This window comes from Cyprinodon tularosa, unplaced genomic scaffold (assembly GCF_016077235.1).
Source record: "Cyprinodon tularosa strain WSP-4 unplaced genomic scaffold, ASM1607723v1 ctg204, whole genome shotgun sequence".
NCBI lineage: Eukaryota > Metazoa > Chordata > Actinopteri > Cyprinodontiformes > Cyprinodontidae > Cyprinodon > Cyprinodon tularosa.
The window spans coordinates 800,850-821,418 of NW_024038751.1; the positions used below are offsets into that span (position 1 = coordinate 800,850).

At 36.8% G+C, this 20,569-nt stretch overlaps 1 protein-coding gene across 2 annotated transcripts; it reads left to right on the plus strand.

Annotated features, from left to right (window-relative positions):
* Window positions 1–3,791: 3,791 nt before the first annotated feature.
* On the plus strand, window positions 3,792–18,459 carry LOC119783427 (carboxypeptidase Z-like). Of its 2 annotated transcripts, none has more exons than XM_038284945.1 (11): window positions 3,792–3,909; window positions 4,223–4,252; window positions 5,460–5,834; window positions 9,945–10,163; window positions 10,252–10,472; window positions 11,561–11,722; window positions 11,825–11,983; window positions 13,843–13,963; window positions 14,135–14,274; window positions 14,447–14,546; window positions 17,940–18,459. In XM_038284945.1, exons 1-11 carry the CDS (start codon window positions 3,822–3,824, stop codon window positions 18,296–18,298), a joined length of 1,974 nt encoding a protein of 657 aa, XP_038140873.1. In that variant the 5' UTR covers window positions 3,792–3,821; the 3' UTR covers window positions 18,299–18,459. The 2 variants fall into 2 exon arrangements, with proteins under 2 accessions (XP_038140873.1, XP_038140874.1); XM_038284946.1 differs by having other exon boundaries at window positions 9,948–10,163.
* The last annotated feature ends 2,110 nt before the right edge of the window (window positions 18,460–20,569 follow it).

Sequence of the window (20,569 nt, forward strand, 5' to 3'; positions counted from 1 at the left end):
CAAATTAATCCAAGAGCCCATCAATAGCTCATCCAGGTCTCAAAAGGACACAGTACAACATGAGGCTCTGCAAAACACACTCATCTTAGTTGAGGTCAGTGTGTCTGAATTAAAATTTTAGAAAGAGCATTCTGAGGCCAAAACTATTGCAGATGAAAATACAAATGGATAAAACAAAGAGCCTGTCACACATTTAGCAACAAAACTTTGGTGATCTTCTAGACTTTTTTTAGAACATGTCCTGTAGAATGGTAAAAGTGGAACTTTTTGAAGCTAAAGATCAAGCATTTCTTTATTGTACTGCAGGAAAAGGACAAAGTCAACCTCTGAGGAGTTTAAACCCTTTATCTTCCAAGTTACTATTTTTGGTCTTTTAGATATACAGTGGGGCAAAAAAGTATCTAGTCAGCCACCAATAGTGCAAGTTCTCCCACTTAAAAAGATGAGAAAGGCCGGTAATTTTCATCATAGATATACCTCAACTATGAGAGACAAAATGAGAAAAAAAAAAATCCAGAAAATCACATTGTCTGATTTTTAAAGAATTTATCTGCAAAATATGGTGGAAAATAAGTATTTGGTCAATAACAAAAGTTCATCTCAATACTTTGTTATATACCCTTTGTTGGCAATGACAGAGATCAAACGTTTTCTGTAAGTCTTCACAAGGTTTTCACACACTGTTGCTGGTATTTTGGCCCATTCCTCCATGCAGATCTCCTCTAGAGCAGTGATGTTCTGGGGCTGTCGCTGGGCAACACAGACTTTCAACTCCCTCCAAAGATTTTCTATGGGATTGAAATCTGGAGACTGGCTAGGCCACTCCAGGACCTTGAAATGCTTCTTACGAAGCCACTCCTTCGTTACCCGGGCGGTGTGTTTGGGATCATTGTCATGCTGAAAGACCCAGCCACGTTTCATCTTCAATGCCCTTGCTGATGGAAGGAGGTTTTCACTCAAAATTTGACGATACATGGCCCCATTCATTCTTTCCTTCACACGGATCAGTCGTCCTGGTCCCTTAGCAGAAAAACAGCCCCAAAGCATGATGTTTCCACCCCCATGCTTCACTGTAGGTATGGTGTTCTTTGGATGCAAGTCAGCATTCTCTCTCCTCCAAACACGACGAGTAGAGTTTTTACCAAAAAGTTATATTTTGGTTTCATCTGACCATATGATATTCTCCCAGTCATCGTCTGGATCATCCAAATGCTCTCTAGCAAACTTGAGACGGGCCTTGACATGTACTGGCTTAAGCAGGGGGACACGTCTGGCACTGCAGGATTTGAGTCCCTGGCGACGTAGTGTGTTACTGATGGTAGCCTTTGTTACTTTGGTCCCAGCTCTCTGCAGGTCATTCACTAGGTCCCCCCGTGTGGTTCTGGGATTTTTACTCACCGTTCTTGTGATCATTTTGACCCCACGGGGTGAGATCTTGCGTGGAGCCCCAGATCGAGGAAGATTATCAGTGGTCTTGTATGTTTTCCATTTTCTAATAATTGATCCCAAAGTTGATTTCTTCACACCAAGCTGCTTACCTATTACAGATTCAGACTTCCCAGCCTGGTGCAGGTCTATAATTTTGTTTCGGGTGTCCTTTGACAGCTCTTTAGTTTTGGCCATGGTGGAGTTTAGAGTGTGACCGTTTGAGGTTGTGGACAGGTGTCTTTTATACTGATAACGGGTTCAAACAGGTGCCATTAATGAAGGTAACGAGTGGAGGACAGAGGAGCCTCTTACAGAAGAAGTTACAGGTCTGTGAGAGCCAGAAATCTTGCTTGTTTGTAACTGACCAAATACTTATTTTCCACCATATTTTGCAAATAAATTCTTTAAAAATCAGACAATGTGATTTTCTGGATTTTTTTTTCTCATTTTGTCTCTCATAGTTGAGGTATATCTATGATGAAAATTACCGGCCTCTCTCATCTTTTTAAGTGGGAGAACTTGCACTATTGGTGGCTGACTAAATACTTTTTTGCCCCACTGTAAACACCTTTTTGCAGTGAACACGGCAAAATTGTGAAGTCAAATGTGGTCAGCCGGGTCTGCAAGGCCAACCTCTGTCTTAAACCTGAGTGCAAATGCTTTATAGAATAACATCAGTAATCTAATGTTTCCTATGATACCTATATATGATACCTACTGTAAATCTAGTAAAAAGAAAAGCTTAAAAGTTTGAAATTTAATAAGCTAACTTGAAAAGCCTGATAAAAAAAGTTGATAAGCTAAGTTAAAAATGTAAAATATGGAGTTTCTGCATCAACATTAATGTTCTGAGGGTTATGGTACAAACAATTGCCCCTCTTTCTTTCTGTAGTTTCCCCCCCCACAAATTTCTTGTAGAAGCACTCTTTGTATTTTTTTACCATATTATGGGAAGTGACTGTTTTTGGTACTTATGCTGACCTTGATTTCTGCCATATTTATTATTTTCATATTTATTCAATAGGACTCTTCACTTAACATTTTGAATTTCAAAGTATTTGACTCAGTGCACTATAACGGGTTAGAAAATAAGAGAGAATGTTTTTGTGAGGCCTATAATACAGACCTATATCTGTACTTTAAGATCTGTCCAGGGACAACAGATGAAAAATAGCCTTTTGGCTAATTCTGGTGCCTTTGCAGGAATGCTTATTAATGTACACTGTCCCTGTCAATAAAATAAAATAAAATAAATAAATAAAATAAGTATCTGATTCTGATACTCTTAAATAACCTTAAACATACCATTTCATGTCAAAACACCCCCAAGTTTGGCTGAATTAAGACAGTTTGATCATTTTGGTTAGAGGGAAAATTCCTTAAAGTGAACTTAAACACGGTCTTGGTTCTGTTATGTTTTCTTTTGAGTATTCAGTTTTACTTTGCTCTATTTTTTCTAGTTGTATTGGTTTAATTCCTATTTTGTTGTGTTTTCTGGTTATATTTGAGTTCTTCGGTTTTTATTTGTTGCTCTCTGTTGCCCTCTTGTGTTGGTCTCCTTTTCCCTAGCTCTTTTCTATACTCCTCTCTTCAGACCTGCTCCCAATCTGCTCGTTAGTCCTCTCTTTGTTCAGTCTACCATAAATACTCTCCTTGTGCAGTTCCTCATTGCTGGTTCCTCATCTTACCCTGGCTCCTCATGAATGTTTTCCCCTGATGTCTCCATGGTTCTGGTTTGTTTTACAATTTTCATGTTGGATTTTTGGATTCCTGCCTCAGTTGTTTGTGAACATTCGATTAAACCTTCAAGAAACTCACCTCTGCCTCCCTACTTCTGCATTTGGGTCCTCTAACCTCAACCAAACCCTGACACAAATCCCTGATAGCTATTCTTGGCAAAAAACAAAACAGAACCATTTATAAGATTTAGGGGATTCTGCTGTTTGATACACTATTTAAACCCAGATTTTGTATTCGAATAACATTTTTGAAAGTCATTAATAATTATTTATTTTAAATCTATAATACTAAATTATATCAGTCATTTGTCCTATTCAGATTAGAATACATATTGCAATTATGATTATAAGCAGAAAGAAATAGTAGAAAGTATAATAATGATTCCCTTTAAAACTTAAAATTGATTTGACACTTAAATAATTTATTTTCCAAATGCAAAATAAACACACAAAAAGAAAGAACTGCCCATTGCAGCTCTGCAAAATGTAATCATCAGCTGCATCGTTTTGGTTAATAGCTGCTATAAAGTAAGCATGTTTATGGAAGTTTACTGGAATTTATGACCTGTTTGGGAAGTTCACAAACACAGAGTGAAAAACCCTCCCTCTGGCTCCACTTGTGGAGTGGGTTTCTCATAGCTGAGTGGAGACAACATGAGAGTGGGGAAAATGCTTCTGGTTCTGCTGCAGATGTTGCTGCTTTCATGTGGGGCTCAGCCGCGATGCGACCCGCAGATAAGAGGTAAACCTTCTCATTTTTATCAGTTATTATGAATACAGTCTCTGAGCACCTAGACATGATCTGCTTCACTGTAGGTGAAACTTGTGCAAATCATTGCAGAATGATATTCAAAGATAAGCTCATTGTTTTTATTAACACTGATAAATAACTTATTTTCTCATCAATTGACTGTTAAAGATATAAGATAGATGCTATAAAGGTGCGAAATGAAAACGAATTTGTCAAAAAGAAAGGATTTTATGATCTAGTTTTATTAATTTGTAGATACAAGTCTGCCATCTAGTGGCCACTAATAAAATAATGTGTTTTGCAGGAATGTGCAAACCAGCAGTGGAAGAAAAGCGTGAGTACCCTCAATCTTGAAGGAATAAAGTTGTCATTCATGGACTGTTTGCCATCCTCTTCTCATTTAATCTCAGACCATAATGTCATAGAGTGGTTTGAATTTTTAAAAACAGCTTCTCAGGATTTTGATCTGGAAACCAAAGTGTGTTGAGAGACAAGAAAACAAAATCTCTCAATTACAGTGTCAGTTCTGTGGTCATGTTTAAATCCTTTGATTTCTCAAAACAAACAGCTTTTATGCAAACTACTCGTAAATCATTCAAATCGCAGAGTGTTAATGGAATGTGGTCTAAAAACTGTGAAACGACTAAGTATTTTTAGATGATCGATGGATGCATGAAATATTTAATTTCTAATTTCCACAGATAATGGAAATATTTTGGAGCAGATGATTGAGGATGGTACACTGTGACCATCTGAGAGACATAATGGATTCCACAGAATAAAACTGACAACACTATATCTACTGAGCACAACACAAAATGTTTGATTTGTCCAATAAAAAACAAAGTTATATCAGTTCTATGAAGCTTGGAGAGTGGTGCTTTGAATTTCTAATATGTTACTCCTGAAACACGTTTCTATGTTACATTACATTTCAGTTCACTTTAGTATGTCTGTACAATATGTATTTAGTTATTTTAACTTGACATTATTTAGTACTTCAATGCATATACCAGGTTTACTGTATCTGCAGGATATATGTATGGAGTCACTGACAAAGAAATGCAACCATTTTAAATTGAATATTAGATCATATGGTTGGAAATCCAGTAATTTTGTAATTGAACATTTTAAACTGAATAGATAAGGAGGAATTGTAACTTGTTTTTTTATAATCCTTTCTTGAACACAACATACTGGAAACCAATTTAAACCAGTGAGTTGTTATTTGGATGTAATCAGCTCTCACATGTGTTAGACACAGACATACTAATGGAATTGGATGTTTTGAAAATAAAATTTAAATGAACTCGACATTTTTTTTTTTTACATACCTTAGCAATTGAAGTGCATAATGATCTAAAATATAATCAACATATGAGTTTAATCTAGTGTCAGGTATCCAGAACATATGTGACATTTGCTAAATATCTAGTTTTAAATTTATTTCCATATTTTTTTTTTCTTAACATCTTTTCATAGATATATTCATTTAAAACTATACTGATGTGATTTTATGTTGTCACTCCTTTCCATCTCAGCCAAATGTACAGACATCCTGCTTTCCTACTGTGAGGACATGCCCTACGCTCGCACCATGTTCCCAAACATCCTCGGCCACAGCACCTGGGAGGATGCAGAATCTGGAGTTGAGTACCTCCTCATCAGCGTAGTTGAATCCCTGCTGGGCGGACAGTGCAACCCTGAGATCCGGATGCTGGGCTGCTCGGTTCTGGCCCCCCGCTGCGAAGAAAGCAAGGTGCTAAGGCCATGCCGCAGCTCCTGCGAGATGGTCCACAAAAAATGCAGTGATGCTTTTGAGAAGATCAGAATGGCTTGGCCCTACTTCCTGGATTGTGATCGCTTCTTTGTAAGTGAGCAGGAGGGATGTTATGACCCACTGGATGGTCTCAAAGGTAATATGACGTTTTTTGTGTATTCTTACAGCCATGATTTAATCTTTCTCTTATGTCTGACATAACTTGGAAGACATATATCCCACTGCAATTTCTTAATCTGTTCCCATTCTTTTGCGGAATTCTTCTTAGATGGGTTCTAGGTATACAAGGTCAATGTAAAAAAGGCAAATTTTCCCTTATTTTAAGATGAGAAAAATGAAAAAGGCATGAAAACAACAGCTAAAACATCTACCTTAGTCCAACTATGAATGATGGTATTAGTAAGATAACTCCTCTAGATGTTTTTATTATTTTAAGCTAACGATAAAGGTGATGACACATTGTACTGCTGAATAATGTGAATTATGCATGTGAGTTTTTCAACAAAGTCAGTTTTAATATCCTACCTTACATCGTTTTCTTATATTCTACCTTCTCTTTGTTATGTGTTTGATAGAAGGCTATAGGGAGCTCCGTGTTTGAGTTTCGATTAGTGTTGCCTGCTTATTTTGCCTTGTAAAAAATGTGAAAAGCCAGAAAGTTCAATAAAATGTCATTGCTGCAAGATATTATGCTGAAAAGATTAGCTACAACTTTTTTAAGATGGTCGCTATGACGTTTCGTGAGTAAGAGTTACAGGCAGGGCTTTTCTTTCAATGCTTCAGTGCTGTTTGACGGCATCAAATACAGAAGGAAATCCCAAAGGCTGTCCATAAAATGGAACTTTATTTGTCAGGCAGAAAAAAAAAACTGAAGAAAAACTGTTGATAAGTTGATAAAACATGTTTAACACATAAAGCTACAGAGCCTCTAAATGGAAACCAACCAGATGCCCAATCAATCCATCCATCTCTTCCCATATGTCCCTCAGGTCGGAGGAATATGGTGCCTATTTCCAGCAGTCTTCAAGTTAAACATGTTGTGCATCACAGACACATTTCCTGTCCATCCCAGGGCAATGCAGAGATTTACAGAATGGACATTTGAAGTCACCAATTCATCCAATCATGATTTTGAACTGTGGAAGGAAGCTTGATTACACACAGAAAACATGAAAACATGCAGAAAAAAAAACACTCACACACACAATCTTCTTACTCCTAGGCAGCAGTGCTACAAACCACTGCACCAAGCAGCCCTTCATATACATATTTTTTGTTAAAGTTGTGTCTGAAAAATTACAAAAATAATATATGTTCAGACTTTTATCAGAAGTCTAAATCAGAAAGAATAAGAGGAAAGCAAAATAGTCTTAGATTCAGAACTTCTTGTTTTCTAATGTGTCATCTGTACTAGATGAGCTGCAACTTTTGCTGCAAACATGTTCAGCTTTTTTTCAAGCATGCCTTTCAAGGTTTCATTTCGTTGCTATACAATTACAAATGCAATAAAAACAAGCGGATCTCTGTCTCACAAGTGCCTTGTGAGCATGAAGCCAGTGGAGCTTCAATGTTTATCTTATTACCTGAAAAACAAAACTGAAAAGGAGGCAAATAATTCATCTTGAATCAAATAAAACTGTAATCTCCCTAATAAACAGAATATCTTTAGAACCTATTAACTTTTATTCTACCAGCTTTCTTGACCTAATTAACCAACCTCAGAGTGATTTGTGGTCTCTGGTATATTTAAAATGCTGTATAAGTACCACAGGGCTACTTTTACTATGAGCTCTTTTATACTGTAGTCAGTTCCCAAATACTAAACTTAATATTTGGTGAATCTGATTAACTAAAACAAGAGTTTCTCTACTTGTTTTAATAACTGAAAGAAGAATACAACTGGAGCTCACATAGCTGGGGGAGAGCATTAGTTTATATAAAGATGTTTATTGAAGACATCTGGCTAAGGCACGCATCAGCTCGGTTCAAAACACCATCCAACTGGATCGCCTTTCGTCCTTGAATAAACCTACTGGGAGAGATTTGTCTAGCAGTTTAGTCACTTAATACTTTTTCTTATGCTTCTTCTTAAACCAAAACACAGATTCCCAATGAAAGAGAAAAAATTTAGTAAAGATTTAAAAAAAAACATTCTGCTGCCACATTTCGGAGTCATGTGTGATGCAGATGATTGTGTGAACTTTTGGGATGACTTCACAGACAGCAGGGAATGATTTAAAGCCTCGGACATTTTAGAGTTAGAGAAATAAAACAATGAAATGTGGTTTTCCAAAGCAGTAAAAGAAGCAGTAAAAGACTCTAAAATATAATCTTTCTTTTTAATAGCTAAGCAAAGCTTCTTTTTTCCCCCCATCAAGCAGAATAAGTTTGAGTTGATTTTATCTGCTTTGTGAAAAGATACAAAGACTGATTAATAGAAAAAGAAAGCAAAATATTTTTTATTTCCAAAACTAAATATTATTACTATATGAATTAAACAAAGAGTGATTGTTCTCCATGATTAGGGTAATCCTAGAATAATTAGTAATATGTGTTTTATATATTTTATTTGTCTACAACGCCTTGCAAAAGTTCTAACCATTCAACCGTACCCATTTTTACAATTTACAACTGAAAAACCACAAAGTGTCTTTTTATGCAACAGAACAAAAAAAAAGTTATATATAATTGATAAATGTGATTTAGAAAAGTTTTTCACAGATTTTCAATTGAATTTATGTCATATATTTGACCATTCTAATACACGAATATCATATTATCTAGCATCATTTTTACTACAGTTGTCCTATCTTCAGCCCCATTCATCTTCTACTATGTTCATAAGCAACTTTTTGGTCCCTGCTAAAGAAATAGATTGCCATGGGTACTTTATTGCCAAATGTAAAGTTTTTTATTTGTTGGGACAAAAAAGGGAGCTCAGTATAACAGAGAAGCAATAAATAAAAAAAATGTCCATACAAAACTAAAAATAAATAAAACTACTCTTTAACTAACCACAACAAACTGAATATTTAGGTGATAAAAAACTAAAGTAAACTTAAACAAACCCCCCCCTTCAGTTCTCAGTTCTCATTAGTAATGAGACAGAATGGGAGAAACTGACATTCTTTCTTATCCATAAAGTCAAATCCAATCACCTACATGTGTTATTTATTCTAAATGCAGAAATGCAATATATGTCTCAATTGAGGGATTGTGACAGCTTTCAGAACATGTGGCCACCAGTCGACTGTTTCCAACATGGTTACTCTGTCTATATTTTAGCAGCTTTTGAGATTGTTTTTTTTTTTTTTTTTAAGCCGCTATCATCAACTGACTTAATTATGTGTTGTTGGAGACGTTGGTGATGACATGAAAGCACCAATCGCTTTGAGTTTACTGTCTTCAGCGAGTAGTGAGTAAGTGAGCAAGCCCATCCCTCCAAAACACTGACAGGCATTCAGGCTAGGCATCCAGTTTGCGTACTTTTGATGTATTGTGTATTTGTATAACTTTCTGTCTCGCTGATGTTGGCATTCCTCTCTCCTACGGCTGGATCAAAGCATTAAGAAATAAGCACATTAGATGATGACGTCTTCTAGGGATTTAAAGCGACTTTTAGGATTGCCAATATTGGGATTCCTTACTGAAGAGTTATCAACAGTGGGTAATGTTTCAAGAGCATGTTAAGGTATATAGAAGCATCAACGCTTTTTGTAATAATAATATGTCCTTTTATTCGGAAGGGTTGAGACTTGATGTGTCGTTGTGGTTTGATGTTTAAAGTCTGTTTGATCTGATTTCTGATTAAGTTATCCTGAACCCAAGGATGTCCGAAAAAACATTCACCATACAGGCCTTCCAAAAAATTTGGAGGAGTGGCACTGTGTGAAAATATGATGATGCATCAGCAAACTCCCTTCTCAGTGAGACAATGGATCCCACAAAGTAATACTGAATCAGGGAAACATATGCACTAAAAAAAAAATGCATATGTCTTTATTAAGTCTTTTATTTTTACAAGAAATAGGGATTTTATTGGCACTTCAATGCTTCCAAATGAATTTATTTAAACAAATATATTCATTAACTTTAGCTAAATTTAAAAGTCGATTTGATTTGAAATTCTAAGACAGTGTTATTCACAAGCAGTGCATGCCAGACAGATAACTTCTTTATCAGCAATCTACCATATCTGTTGTTTTTTGTGAGTCACTGTCTATAGATGATCATTTGTTTATTTCAGAAGATGAGGGCGCTCAGACCTTAGAGGTTCCTCAGCCTGAGCAGGCTGCTGAACCGATCCAGTTCACCTACCACACCAACTCCCAGATGTTTGGAGTCTTAAAGAAGACGGAAGATCAATGCTCTGAAATTTCCAGGACGTACAGCATCGGCCGTAGCACAGAGGGCAGGGAGCTGCTGGTGATCGAGTTCTCAAACAGTCCGGGGGAACATCAGCTACGTGAGTACAGCTCTTATTCAACCAATACTTCTTTTAATTCTGTTTTTCGTTTTTATTAAAACTTCATACTAAATATTATCCCATTTAGTCGAGCCTGAGGTAAAGCTCATCGGTAACGTGCATGGAAATGAAGTCCTTGGTCGCCAGCTGCTTATCTACCTGGCTCAGTACATCTGCTCAGAGTATCAGCAAGGAAACGAACGCATCCAGACACTTGTCAATAACACCCGCATCCACATCCTGCCCTCCATGAATCCTGACGGATACCAGCTTGCTACATCGGAAGACGGTGACGATAACTATGAAGAGGTGACTACTCCAAAGCTATATATCTATGTTTTATATTACTTTATACCTCCCTCTAAGATGTTAGCAGGGTTTTTTAAGTAATCAGGTCATCAGGTAGGTTCAACTTGTTATGAAAACAAATCACATATACACTGTAGACTATCTGTCCAGCATATATAAAGACCAAAGACTTTTATTTCATTAACCTTATCCTACAACCAAACTCCAACATAGGGCTGGACGACAATTTAATAACAATATATGTCGATTGATAGACATGTGGCACAATAGAAAAAAAGAGGGTTGATAAAAGTTTGATATAGAAACACACTTTTCTTTCCTTTTCATTGTAGCCTCTCATATAGGGGCATGCTACAGTTACCACTTCCCACCAACCAATTGAAATGGCGGACCCAGGCACGCCATCACAATGCGCCACCCTCTCAAACTACAACACAGTTCACGTAAATATGTTGCAGCAGGAGAGGCGGAGGAAATTCTCCCAAAGAAGGGTTTGAGTCAGTGGCAGCTGGTGGAGTTTTCTCCGGGGGAGGGATATAAATTCAAAATAGACGTATACCAAAAACCAATTAAACGTATACTAAGTTATTAAACCAGTATATTTATATGAATGCCAACAACAAAAAACATTATAAAAATGGTCCAATATTGTTTGACAAACCTAAAAAAATGATGTACCTGTTTAATAATGGGGAAGCTATTAGTCAATAGTCTAAAAAGACGAAGTAAACACTACTGGAACAAATGCTTGATATATATTGGTTTATTTTGATGTAAACATATAATTTTTGGTGTGTTAATATTTTGGTACTGGTACCTGTAAAGTAACATTTTGCACAAATCCTCAGATGCTTACAAAAACCTTTATTTGCTTTTAGACTGTGATAGCTGTAAAAAAAAAAAAAAAAAGGATAAATAAAAAAACAACAACAATGTTATCTTCAACAGATGAATCTGAAAGTATATATATATATATATATATATATATATATATATATATTACACACACAGATGAAATATTTCAAAACTGTTATAATTAGTTCTGTTTGTTTAGAATTATAAAACCATTTATTTTTCAAAATCAACAGGGTGACATGTATGGCTCTAGAAACATCGGCCGAAATAATGCCCAGAACATTGATCTGAACAGAAACTTTCCTGACTTGACGACCATTGTTTATGGAAGGCGCAGACGGAAAGGCTTTCACACCAATCACATTCCAATCCCAAATAATTACTGGTTTGGTAAGGTACAGAATGACTCTTCATAGTGTAAAAGACCAAAAATATAATGCAAAATATGTCTGCTGTTCTGAAACAAATGAACTGATTTGATTGAGTATTTCATTCAGGTTGCACCAGAAACGTATGCAGTTATGAAGTGGATCCGCTCCATTCCGTTTGTGCTCTCTGCTAGTTTCCATGGGGGAGACTTGGTGGTCTCTTATCCTTATGATCTGTCCAAACACCCGCGTGGAGAGAGCATGTTCTCCCCAACACCAGATGAAAAGGTCAACGAGTTGTGTGAAACATGGAGTTCAAGAGTAAAACATTCAGTGGTTTTAAAAAAAGGGTCAAATTTACAAGAGATAAAAAACAGTAAAAATATATATACAATATACAGTGTAGTAAGGTATGCTACTGTTTTGTTTTTAATTAAGCTGGGTTGATCAAACTTTGATATCAAACATGAATAAAGGCAAACATTAATTTCCGAAGTACGTTTTTTAATAACTAAGATGAAACAATTACTCCACGCCCACCTGTGTCAAATGCCGCCTCCTACTAAATAATAATAATACCTACAGTAGTTGTTCCACCAATGGCATCACTAAACTACCATCAGGTGTTACCTAGTAATGAATCTTTTACATCCTTGAGCAGGAACTGTGGTCCATTCTCCTTTTTAGAAATTTTCTATTTTGGCCACATTGTAGGGTTTTTAGGCAGACAGCCTGTGTCAGATGAAGTAATAGAGTAACATAACAGAGCCTTCTCCATGTTTCGCAGTAGAGAACGTGTTCTTCTCTTCGCATAGGAACATAGAGCTGATGTGCTTGGGTAAAACGTTTAATTTTGGTCTTATCTGTCCATAGGACAATTTTCCCAGAAAATGTTGTAGCTTATCCACATGTAGATTGACTAGTTCCAGTCTGGATTATTTTAGAACTTGTTTCCAACCACTGTCCTCCTTGGTTATCTCCCTTTAAGTCCACTAAGGCTCAAATAATGACAAATGATGCAATCTGACAATGATGTTCCTGAGCTTGAAGTTCACTACCTTAGTAGTTTTTCTTGGCTTTTTTGTTACCATCGTATTATTCGTCTCTTTGATTTGTCATCAATTTTCCTCCAGGGAGGTTGGCTACAGTCTCATGGATCTTAAATTTCTGACTAACTTGTGCAACTGTAGTTACAAGAACATCAAGCTGCATGGAGATTTTGTTATAGCCTATACCAGGGGTAACCAATTAAAAATCAGCGGGGTCCAAATAAAGAAAATCAATAACCAGTAAACAGAATTTAACACTGGCATAAAATTAGGCTTTCATGCATCCATGTTATACATTGAATTTTTTAAATAAAAAAATATTTAAAAAAAGAGAAAAATATTCCCCTTTTAAAATTGAAAGTGTTTTTTGAAGTAGAGAACAACAATCGTTCAGTTTGGTATCTAGAAAATTTCCTGATTCACATATTATATAAAACAACTAAACTGACTGTTTGTTGTTTCTTTCTTTTTTATAGCTTAATGAGAGCACTGAGCTTTAGGCTTTTTTAAATAACTTACATTAGTAGCTCCAAACCTGTTATATAGAACATCTTTGTTTCAAACTACTACTTATGTAAATTGCTAATTTTATTTGGTCAGACCAAAACTGTTTAAATGTCCTTTTCCTTCAATCACAAACACACCAACTTCTTTAATGTGTTTTTTTTTCCTTTTTTCGTTTTGCCCATGAAATGTCGTGCTCCTTTGTTTTATTCATTGAAGATCAAGTTCTTAATGTAGAAGTGTCATCAAACTTTTTAATTTCCTTCATTGCTAAACAAAAGCTTTTAAATATTACACAAAATACAGCTGGATTATGAGATCTTTGCTTTTATATTGTACAAACTTAATTTCATAAAAATCTCCTTATCTCAAAAGTCATTCAAGACTTTTTTTTATCTCAGTCATCTGCATTATTTTATGTGGAAATGCTTTTCTGCATCTGGCTGAAGAGTGGGGAGATGCACACAGTGATATTATCCTACAACACACACTGGTTTGTTTCTTAGTCGTAATAGAATAATGAGAAACTCACTCAACAAAGAAAGATGGTGTTAAAACACAGTAAGAGTCTATATTTATATCTTTTTTTAAAAGGTTTTTAAACTTCTTGCGAGAACTTATGCAGATTCCCACCGAACAATGTCCAAGGCAACATGCCACCCTGGAAACCAGAAAGGGGTCGTTAATGGAGCACAGTGGTCTAGTATTACAGGCGGTGAGTAGAAAAACATTCCTGACTCAAGCCAAGGCCAATTTCTTTGATCTGAAATTGTAGTTTTAACTATGGCCTGTAGAGGTCACTCTCAGACCATTTGTAAGGAAGGATTCTGTGACTCAATTCTTTATAGAATATGCTAAAAATAGTTTGTTTAATGTCTCTGGTCAGGTATGCAAGACTTCAACTATCTTCACACCAACTGTTTTGAGGTGACCGTGAATGTTGGATGTGAGAAATTTCCTCCCGAGGAGGAACTTTTCCTCAGCTGGCAGGATAACCAGAAAGCATTGATCGCCTTCATTGAAGCAGTGAGATATTTTTTCTGTAACTTAATATTTGGGTAGAAAAAGATGTCTTGAACCTATATGCAGCATGGGTATTTTTGATAGTGAAATACCTTGTATATGAATTCTTATTTTTATAAAAATAAAAAAAGCAACAAATGAAGGAGAAAGCATTGATTGTGATGTTGTTGATCAGGCTCACCGAGGGATCAAAGGATTTGTGAAAGATGAGGATGGAAATGGAATTAAAGGTGCAAGAGTATCAATCAGAGGAATACAACATGACATAACCACAGGTAAATACAACTACAAAAATACAGTGTGAAGTGGACCAGCAGGAGATATATTCATATACGGAATTGCACTTTTACATTTCTTTTACATTGTTACCAACAATTTAAATGTATGAAATTGGTTGGTATATTATGTGTTGGAATATTTTATGTTGGCATAATATTCCAACATGGTGGCAACCAGCACAAGTCAGTACTTAACTGTTGCCATAGCTGTTAAGTCTCCCTTTTAGGACAGATGTCCTGTATAAAAAATAATATATGACCTGAATCTCCAACACTGTTGCTAGCATCACAATCCATACTCTAAACACCTTACTGTAGTTTGTAATTGGTTGACACATGTTTTTTTTTTTTTTTTGTAGATTTTTTGTCCATGTCTTAAAATATAATGGACACTTGAGCTTCACTTAGCTATTCAGACAGCTTGCATTGAATGTTGTAAAATCCGCCATATTTTCAAATCCAAAACTTAACAGGCATGTGAAGTTTATTCTGAACCTTTGATAACTATGGAAAAACATGGTGGCAACAGCATCATGCTGTGGGGGTACTTTCCAGCACAAACAGGACATAATAAAGAAAAACTTAAATTAGGCCAATCTTTTTTATTATTTCTGTGTTCTAAAAAAAACAAACATTACATTTTCTCCCACTCACATGTCTCCTGGGTTCCCTGTTCACCATGATGCTATTTCTTGAATCTCACAAACCTCAAAGGTGGGATCTGTTTATTATTGGACGCTAAATGCAGATGCGTGTCATATTTTTTACATTTTTATTTATAAAACAAAATAAAAAAGAATGTATTTTTTCTTAACTTTACAATCATGCACTTTCTTTTGGTCTAAACTAGAAGATCAGAACCAAAATATCATAATTCTTGTTTTGAAACATGGAATAATACCCTTGAATGTTTTCTAAGATCTTCTATTTCTTTGTTTATTTCTAATAAAGGGTCATTCACAATTTACCACATTTAACAAGTTTACAAAACATATTTTTATTGGAACCCCTTCCTAAAGACTATCTGTTTGCAAGGACTACGAACCTATGGCCATAATAAGGCTATTTTATGGTAAGACATTTGTTGCAGAATACTAACTTAAAAACTTTATATGGTAAAACTTGCTCAAAATAAATAATAAACTAAAAAAACTAAATAAAGACGAATTTAAATTCACAAATGATAAAATTAGCAGAAAACTTTCCAAGTAGAAATTGTACATCAGCCTAACACTCCCTCCAACCAGTGTATGTTTTGAACAATTGTGAAATGATAAAAATTTTGCACACAACCACTAAGTTGACATTTTCTTGTGATTAAAGTGCTTACTCACTTTTATTTAAGTGTACATTTGGTAATAAAATATGTAAATATTTAGATTGCATAACATTAGTCCTCTAAATTCTTCTTGACTCTTTTCAACTCTTCTCTCCTCTCCTCGCTCTGTGTCAGATTATTGTTCCTTACGTCCCTAACAGAGCACTTAGCTCTCAATCTGCAGGTTTACTAGTGGTTCTTAGAATTTCTAAAAATAGAATGGGAGGCAGATCTTTTAGTTATCAGGCTCCTCTCCAGTGGAAGCAACTACCAGTTTTATTCCGTGAGGCAGACACCCTGTCTACTTTTAAGGGTAGGATTAAAACTTTCCTTTTTGATAAAGCTTATAGTTACAGTATAATGGCTCAAGTTATCCTGAGCTATCTCTAATGTTCCTATAGGCTTAGACTGCTGGAGGACATAGGGACCCCTTTTTCATCATTCTGCTTCATTCTATCTCTATTCTCCCACTCTGCAGAATCTGTTAGTTCAATCTCTAACGTTCTGCTCTCTCTGCTTTCTCTCATAGTAGCTTCATCTGGTCTGTTCCCGTTTGGCTGTTACACCATCCTGGACAGAAATATTAACTGTGCTGCTGCCATCAACATCTTTGTTTATAAATGTTGAAGATTGGCCTGTTTTTCAGTGTAGTCCTGTTTCTCTTAACTGTGACTGGCTGGATGTGCTCTCTTCATCCTCTGACATGGGAGCTGGCTCTGAGCTGGTCTGCCTGGCTGTGTGTTTCCTGGATAGTGCCGCCTTTTACAATTGCCTTTTGTATCTCTGCTTGTTTCTGTATCTCTGCTTCTATCTCCTTGAATCCCAGTCGGCCTCGGCAGATGGCCGCTCACACTAAGCCTGGTTCGGCTGGAGGTTTCTTCTTGTTAAAAGGGAGTTTTTCCTCTCCACTTTCGCTACAAGCATGCTTAGTGTAAGGGATTGCCTTAGAGTCAATCAGTCAATTGGCCTGATAAACCAGACTAAATGTGAGATTAAATGTGTAATTTAGTCTGGCCCCGATCAATGAGACATCGGAAGATTAATGTTGAGAACAACCCGTTGTTTTTCAAACCATGTCTGTGCCTATGGGCCAAGACTGACCAATGAGCACAACTGACTGTGACGTAGTAAGCCAGACAGAAACCTGGTGGGGGAGTGTAAACAAACAGCCTGTCGGTAAAACAGCGAATATTTCCTTCTCAAAAATGAAAGAGCATAGAGCCTCTTCCTGCTCCCGTTTCAATGAAAATCCCAAGTCTCATCCCTCCAAAACTGATTCCAAAGCTGAGTCAAAAATTGACATCAGAGCCAGTGGTCCTTCGCACACGACTACTCCGAGAGAGGGCCGCTGCAGATGGGCTGCGGTTAGCCCTGGCTGCCGTTGGTGCTCTCAACTTCGGAAATAGTTTTAATTAAGCATTAAATTGGTAAATGGACCATATAGTGACGCTTTAAAGTATAATACTCTCGCCTCAAATGATCTTAAAACGTACATTTATTGAACAACAGCAACAGAAAGAGAACTTTTGACTTTAAATGGAGCGCTTCATGTAAGCTGCTGCCGCCGCACTGCATACTACTGTTCAATAGGTGTTGTCATCTTCCTTGTTGTGCTTACACCAGCGTTGTGCAGCTTTGTCGTCACGCCCTCAAATCCCCGCCCGCTTTGCATCCAGAAATTCAAAACACATCTCTGCGTTGTGATTGGCCTGCCAGATTTAGGGCCTGGGTCATTGATCGGGGCTAGGCCAAACTTGCTGGCAAAAATGATTTTGGCCACTGGTGGGTGGGGCTAGTTTACTAGGATATCGGTCGATACAATCAACTGGTTTTCCTTAGATAGAAAACTTTGAATTAATTTTAATGTATGATCTGGTGAACTGTAAAGTGCCCTCAGATGACATGTGTTGTGAATTGGCGCCATATAAATAAACTAAATTGAATTGAAATTGAATTTAATTGAATTAAGTGTAGAGATCTTTTTAATATTGTTTTGCATTCCTTTTTTAGTAAGACTTTATAAATTAAGCTCTAAACATTATGATGCCTGCTGTGCTTGTTTCCCTGTTCAGCTGAAAATGGAGAGTACTGGCGTCTTCTCACTCCAGGAATCCACATAGTCACTGCCTCTGCATCTGGGTACACCAGAGTCACAAAAAGGGTCCAACTGCCCGCTGTCATGCAGACTGCAGGCCGAGTGGACTTTCTGCTGCAGAAAGCTTCTCCAGACTCTGACCTGCAAGAGGGTGAAAGCATCGGGTTGTCCATGAGCACCTATGAGCAGTTTGACCCATACAACCAGTACACTCATTACACCAAGATGGCTGATGTTGACCAGCAGCATGAGGAGAGAGTGGAGAAACCCTGGTGGTGGAGCTACTTTGTCTCACTTGGGGGCCCTGCCCCAACATGGCTGCTGAAGCACAATTAGAGCTTTAAAATGAGACAAACAATGCAGTGAATTTTATTTAATGCAGTAATGCATGCCTGCAAGTGTACATTATTAGTCTTGTAGTTGTTTGAATATTTATCCAAGTGCCTTTTATTTTCAAGCTTGTGCTTCATAAATAAAATTGCTTTGGGTTATTTGTATCATTTAGCTAATGATTTGAAACTTTTCTAAAGTATTTAGAGTCTGAAACACACCCCAAACGCACTATCCCTATGATGAGACACAGTGCTGGCAGCATATTCCTGTGGGGTAATTTTAAACAACTACAAGGAAGATGGTCAGAGTTATTTCAACCTCAGCGGGACAAGAGTAATAAACAGAAAGCCAGAATTACAATTAAAACTTATATACACATAGGGTTTCATTCCACATCCCGAATATTTGATGTTTGTTTTGGTTCATTACAGTATATCCTAATACTATTTAACAACGGTGGTGGGTGTAACATCACAACATCAAATGTTGAAAGGGTATGAATACTTAAGAAAGGGATTTGTCTTAAGCAGATATAGAGCAGCTGCCACTAGAGGGCCGGCAAATGTACTTTTGTCCAAAGTTGTTCTAAACTTTAAATAATACAGCTTCAAATTTTATCTTATTTATAACATCTCTCCCATATATGAGGAATAAACTCTATTACACTAGGTCAAAGAACTAATTTGTGACTTACTTTAAGCCTCAGCAGCTTATTGCCATAATAAAATACAATAATTATTTGTTGTTAATACAAAAGCAGAGTTAATCTATGGGAAATACTAGCAGATATTCAAAAGTAAAAATTCTCCCTATAGACCCATGAAGTCTGTGAACACAAAAATGCATCTTTTTAGCTAACCAACAAACAGGAGACCTCAGTTGGTAGCAAATGAGAAGTCCTTAGAGCTACATAGTAACATATAACCCTAAAGATCCTTAAACATAAATGCCTGCAGCTTTTTTCAGGGTCATTTCAAATGACTAAGATCACTGTAAAGGCATTCCAGTACCTGTAAATATATGATCTCTCTGCTGCATGTTCTAGTCGTTTCTCAGGATCATTTGTCCTTTAGAAAGACATCAAATCCTTAGGCACCACGGTATCTAAGATTTTTCTTTTTAGATTTTACTTACTATAAGTAATGGGATTGCTTATTGATCCTAAATATGCAGACCCATTCCACAAATTGAAACCAATGGAAATAACCCAATCATTAGCAGAAGCAGTCAGTATATAATATTATGCAAGAAATGCAAGAAAAAAATGGCTGGAACATAAGGTTTTTTGCTGTAACTTATCGATGAATATATGATGAGCTTCTAGAAATATATTTCACCGTAGCAGATGCAAAGCTGTACCTTTAAAACTGCAGTCTTTAAAGGTACAGAGGTTTGATTAGTTCACACAGCATGAATAACTTGTGAAGTCTATTCTATAATAACTACTGTACACAGCATGATTTAAGGATGATTACCTTATTTTACCTTGATTAATTAACTTCCACACCAGGGAGATAAATTGTGGACCCCTTTCCAACAGGATCTCAAAAGAGACTCTGTATAGGTAAAATATGGTCAGTGAGGAACTGAGCTGTCTCAAAGGAGGTTGAAAGGTGACAAAGAGGGATGAGGTAGCAGGCTTTGGAGAGGTGGTCGATAATAGTGAGGATTGTGGTGAAACCCTTAGATGGTGAAAGTCCAGTAAAGAAATGTGACCACGAACATTTAGGAATAGGCAATGGTTGAAGAAGACCACCGGGGGACTAGTGACTAGTTTTATTGTGGACAGACACTGGACAGTCTAGAACATAGCTTTTAACAACCTTGTATATTGACCAGAAATGTCATCTAAGGAGTGTGGGAATTCAGTTGATTCCAGGATGGCAGGAGAATTTTGCCATGCCCTAATGGAAGCAGGAACATAAACCCGATTTGGAGGTCCAGTGCCAGGGTCTGGTTTGAACATCTGAGCTCCAGGACTTGATCCCTAATTTCCCATGATAAGGCCCCCACAATGCAGGAAGGTTGAATTACAGTTGAGATGTTCGCTTCCAGGTCACTGGAGTATTGCCTAGACAGTGCATCCAGTTTGGAGTTTTTAGGGTCTAGACGGTAAGAGATGACAAAGTTAAAATGGGAAAAGACGAGAGACCATCATGATTGTCTAGGTCTCAAAGGTTATTCTTCCTGGAGATGGGCCAGATTATTTGGTCTGTCCACACAATAACAGGATGTTCAGCTGCCTCCAACCAATGGTGTCTATGTTCAAAAGCC

What these genes read in the sequence shown, in the direction of transcription:
- LOC119783427 (XM_038284945.1), top strand. Translation starts at nt 3,822, where the DNA reads ATGAGAGTGGGGAAAATGCTTCTGGTTCTGCTGCAGATGTTGCTGCTT. An exon ending in TCCGGGGGAACATCAGCTAC is followed by an intron (nt 10,164 to 10,251) that starts GTGAGTACAGCT and finishes TATCCCATTTAG; the next exon opens with TCGAGCCTGAGGTAAAGCTC. An exon ending in ATAATTACTGGTTTGGTAAG is followed by an intron (nt 11,723 to 11,824) that starts GTACAGAATGAC and finishes TATTTCATTCAG; the next exon opens with GTTGCACCAGAAACGTATGC.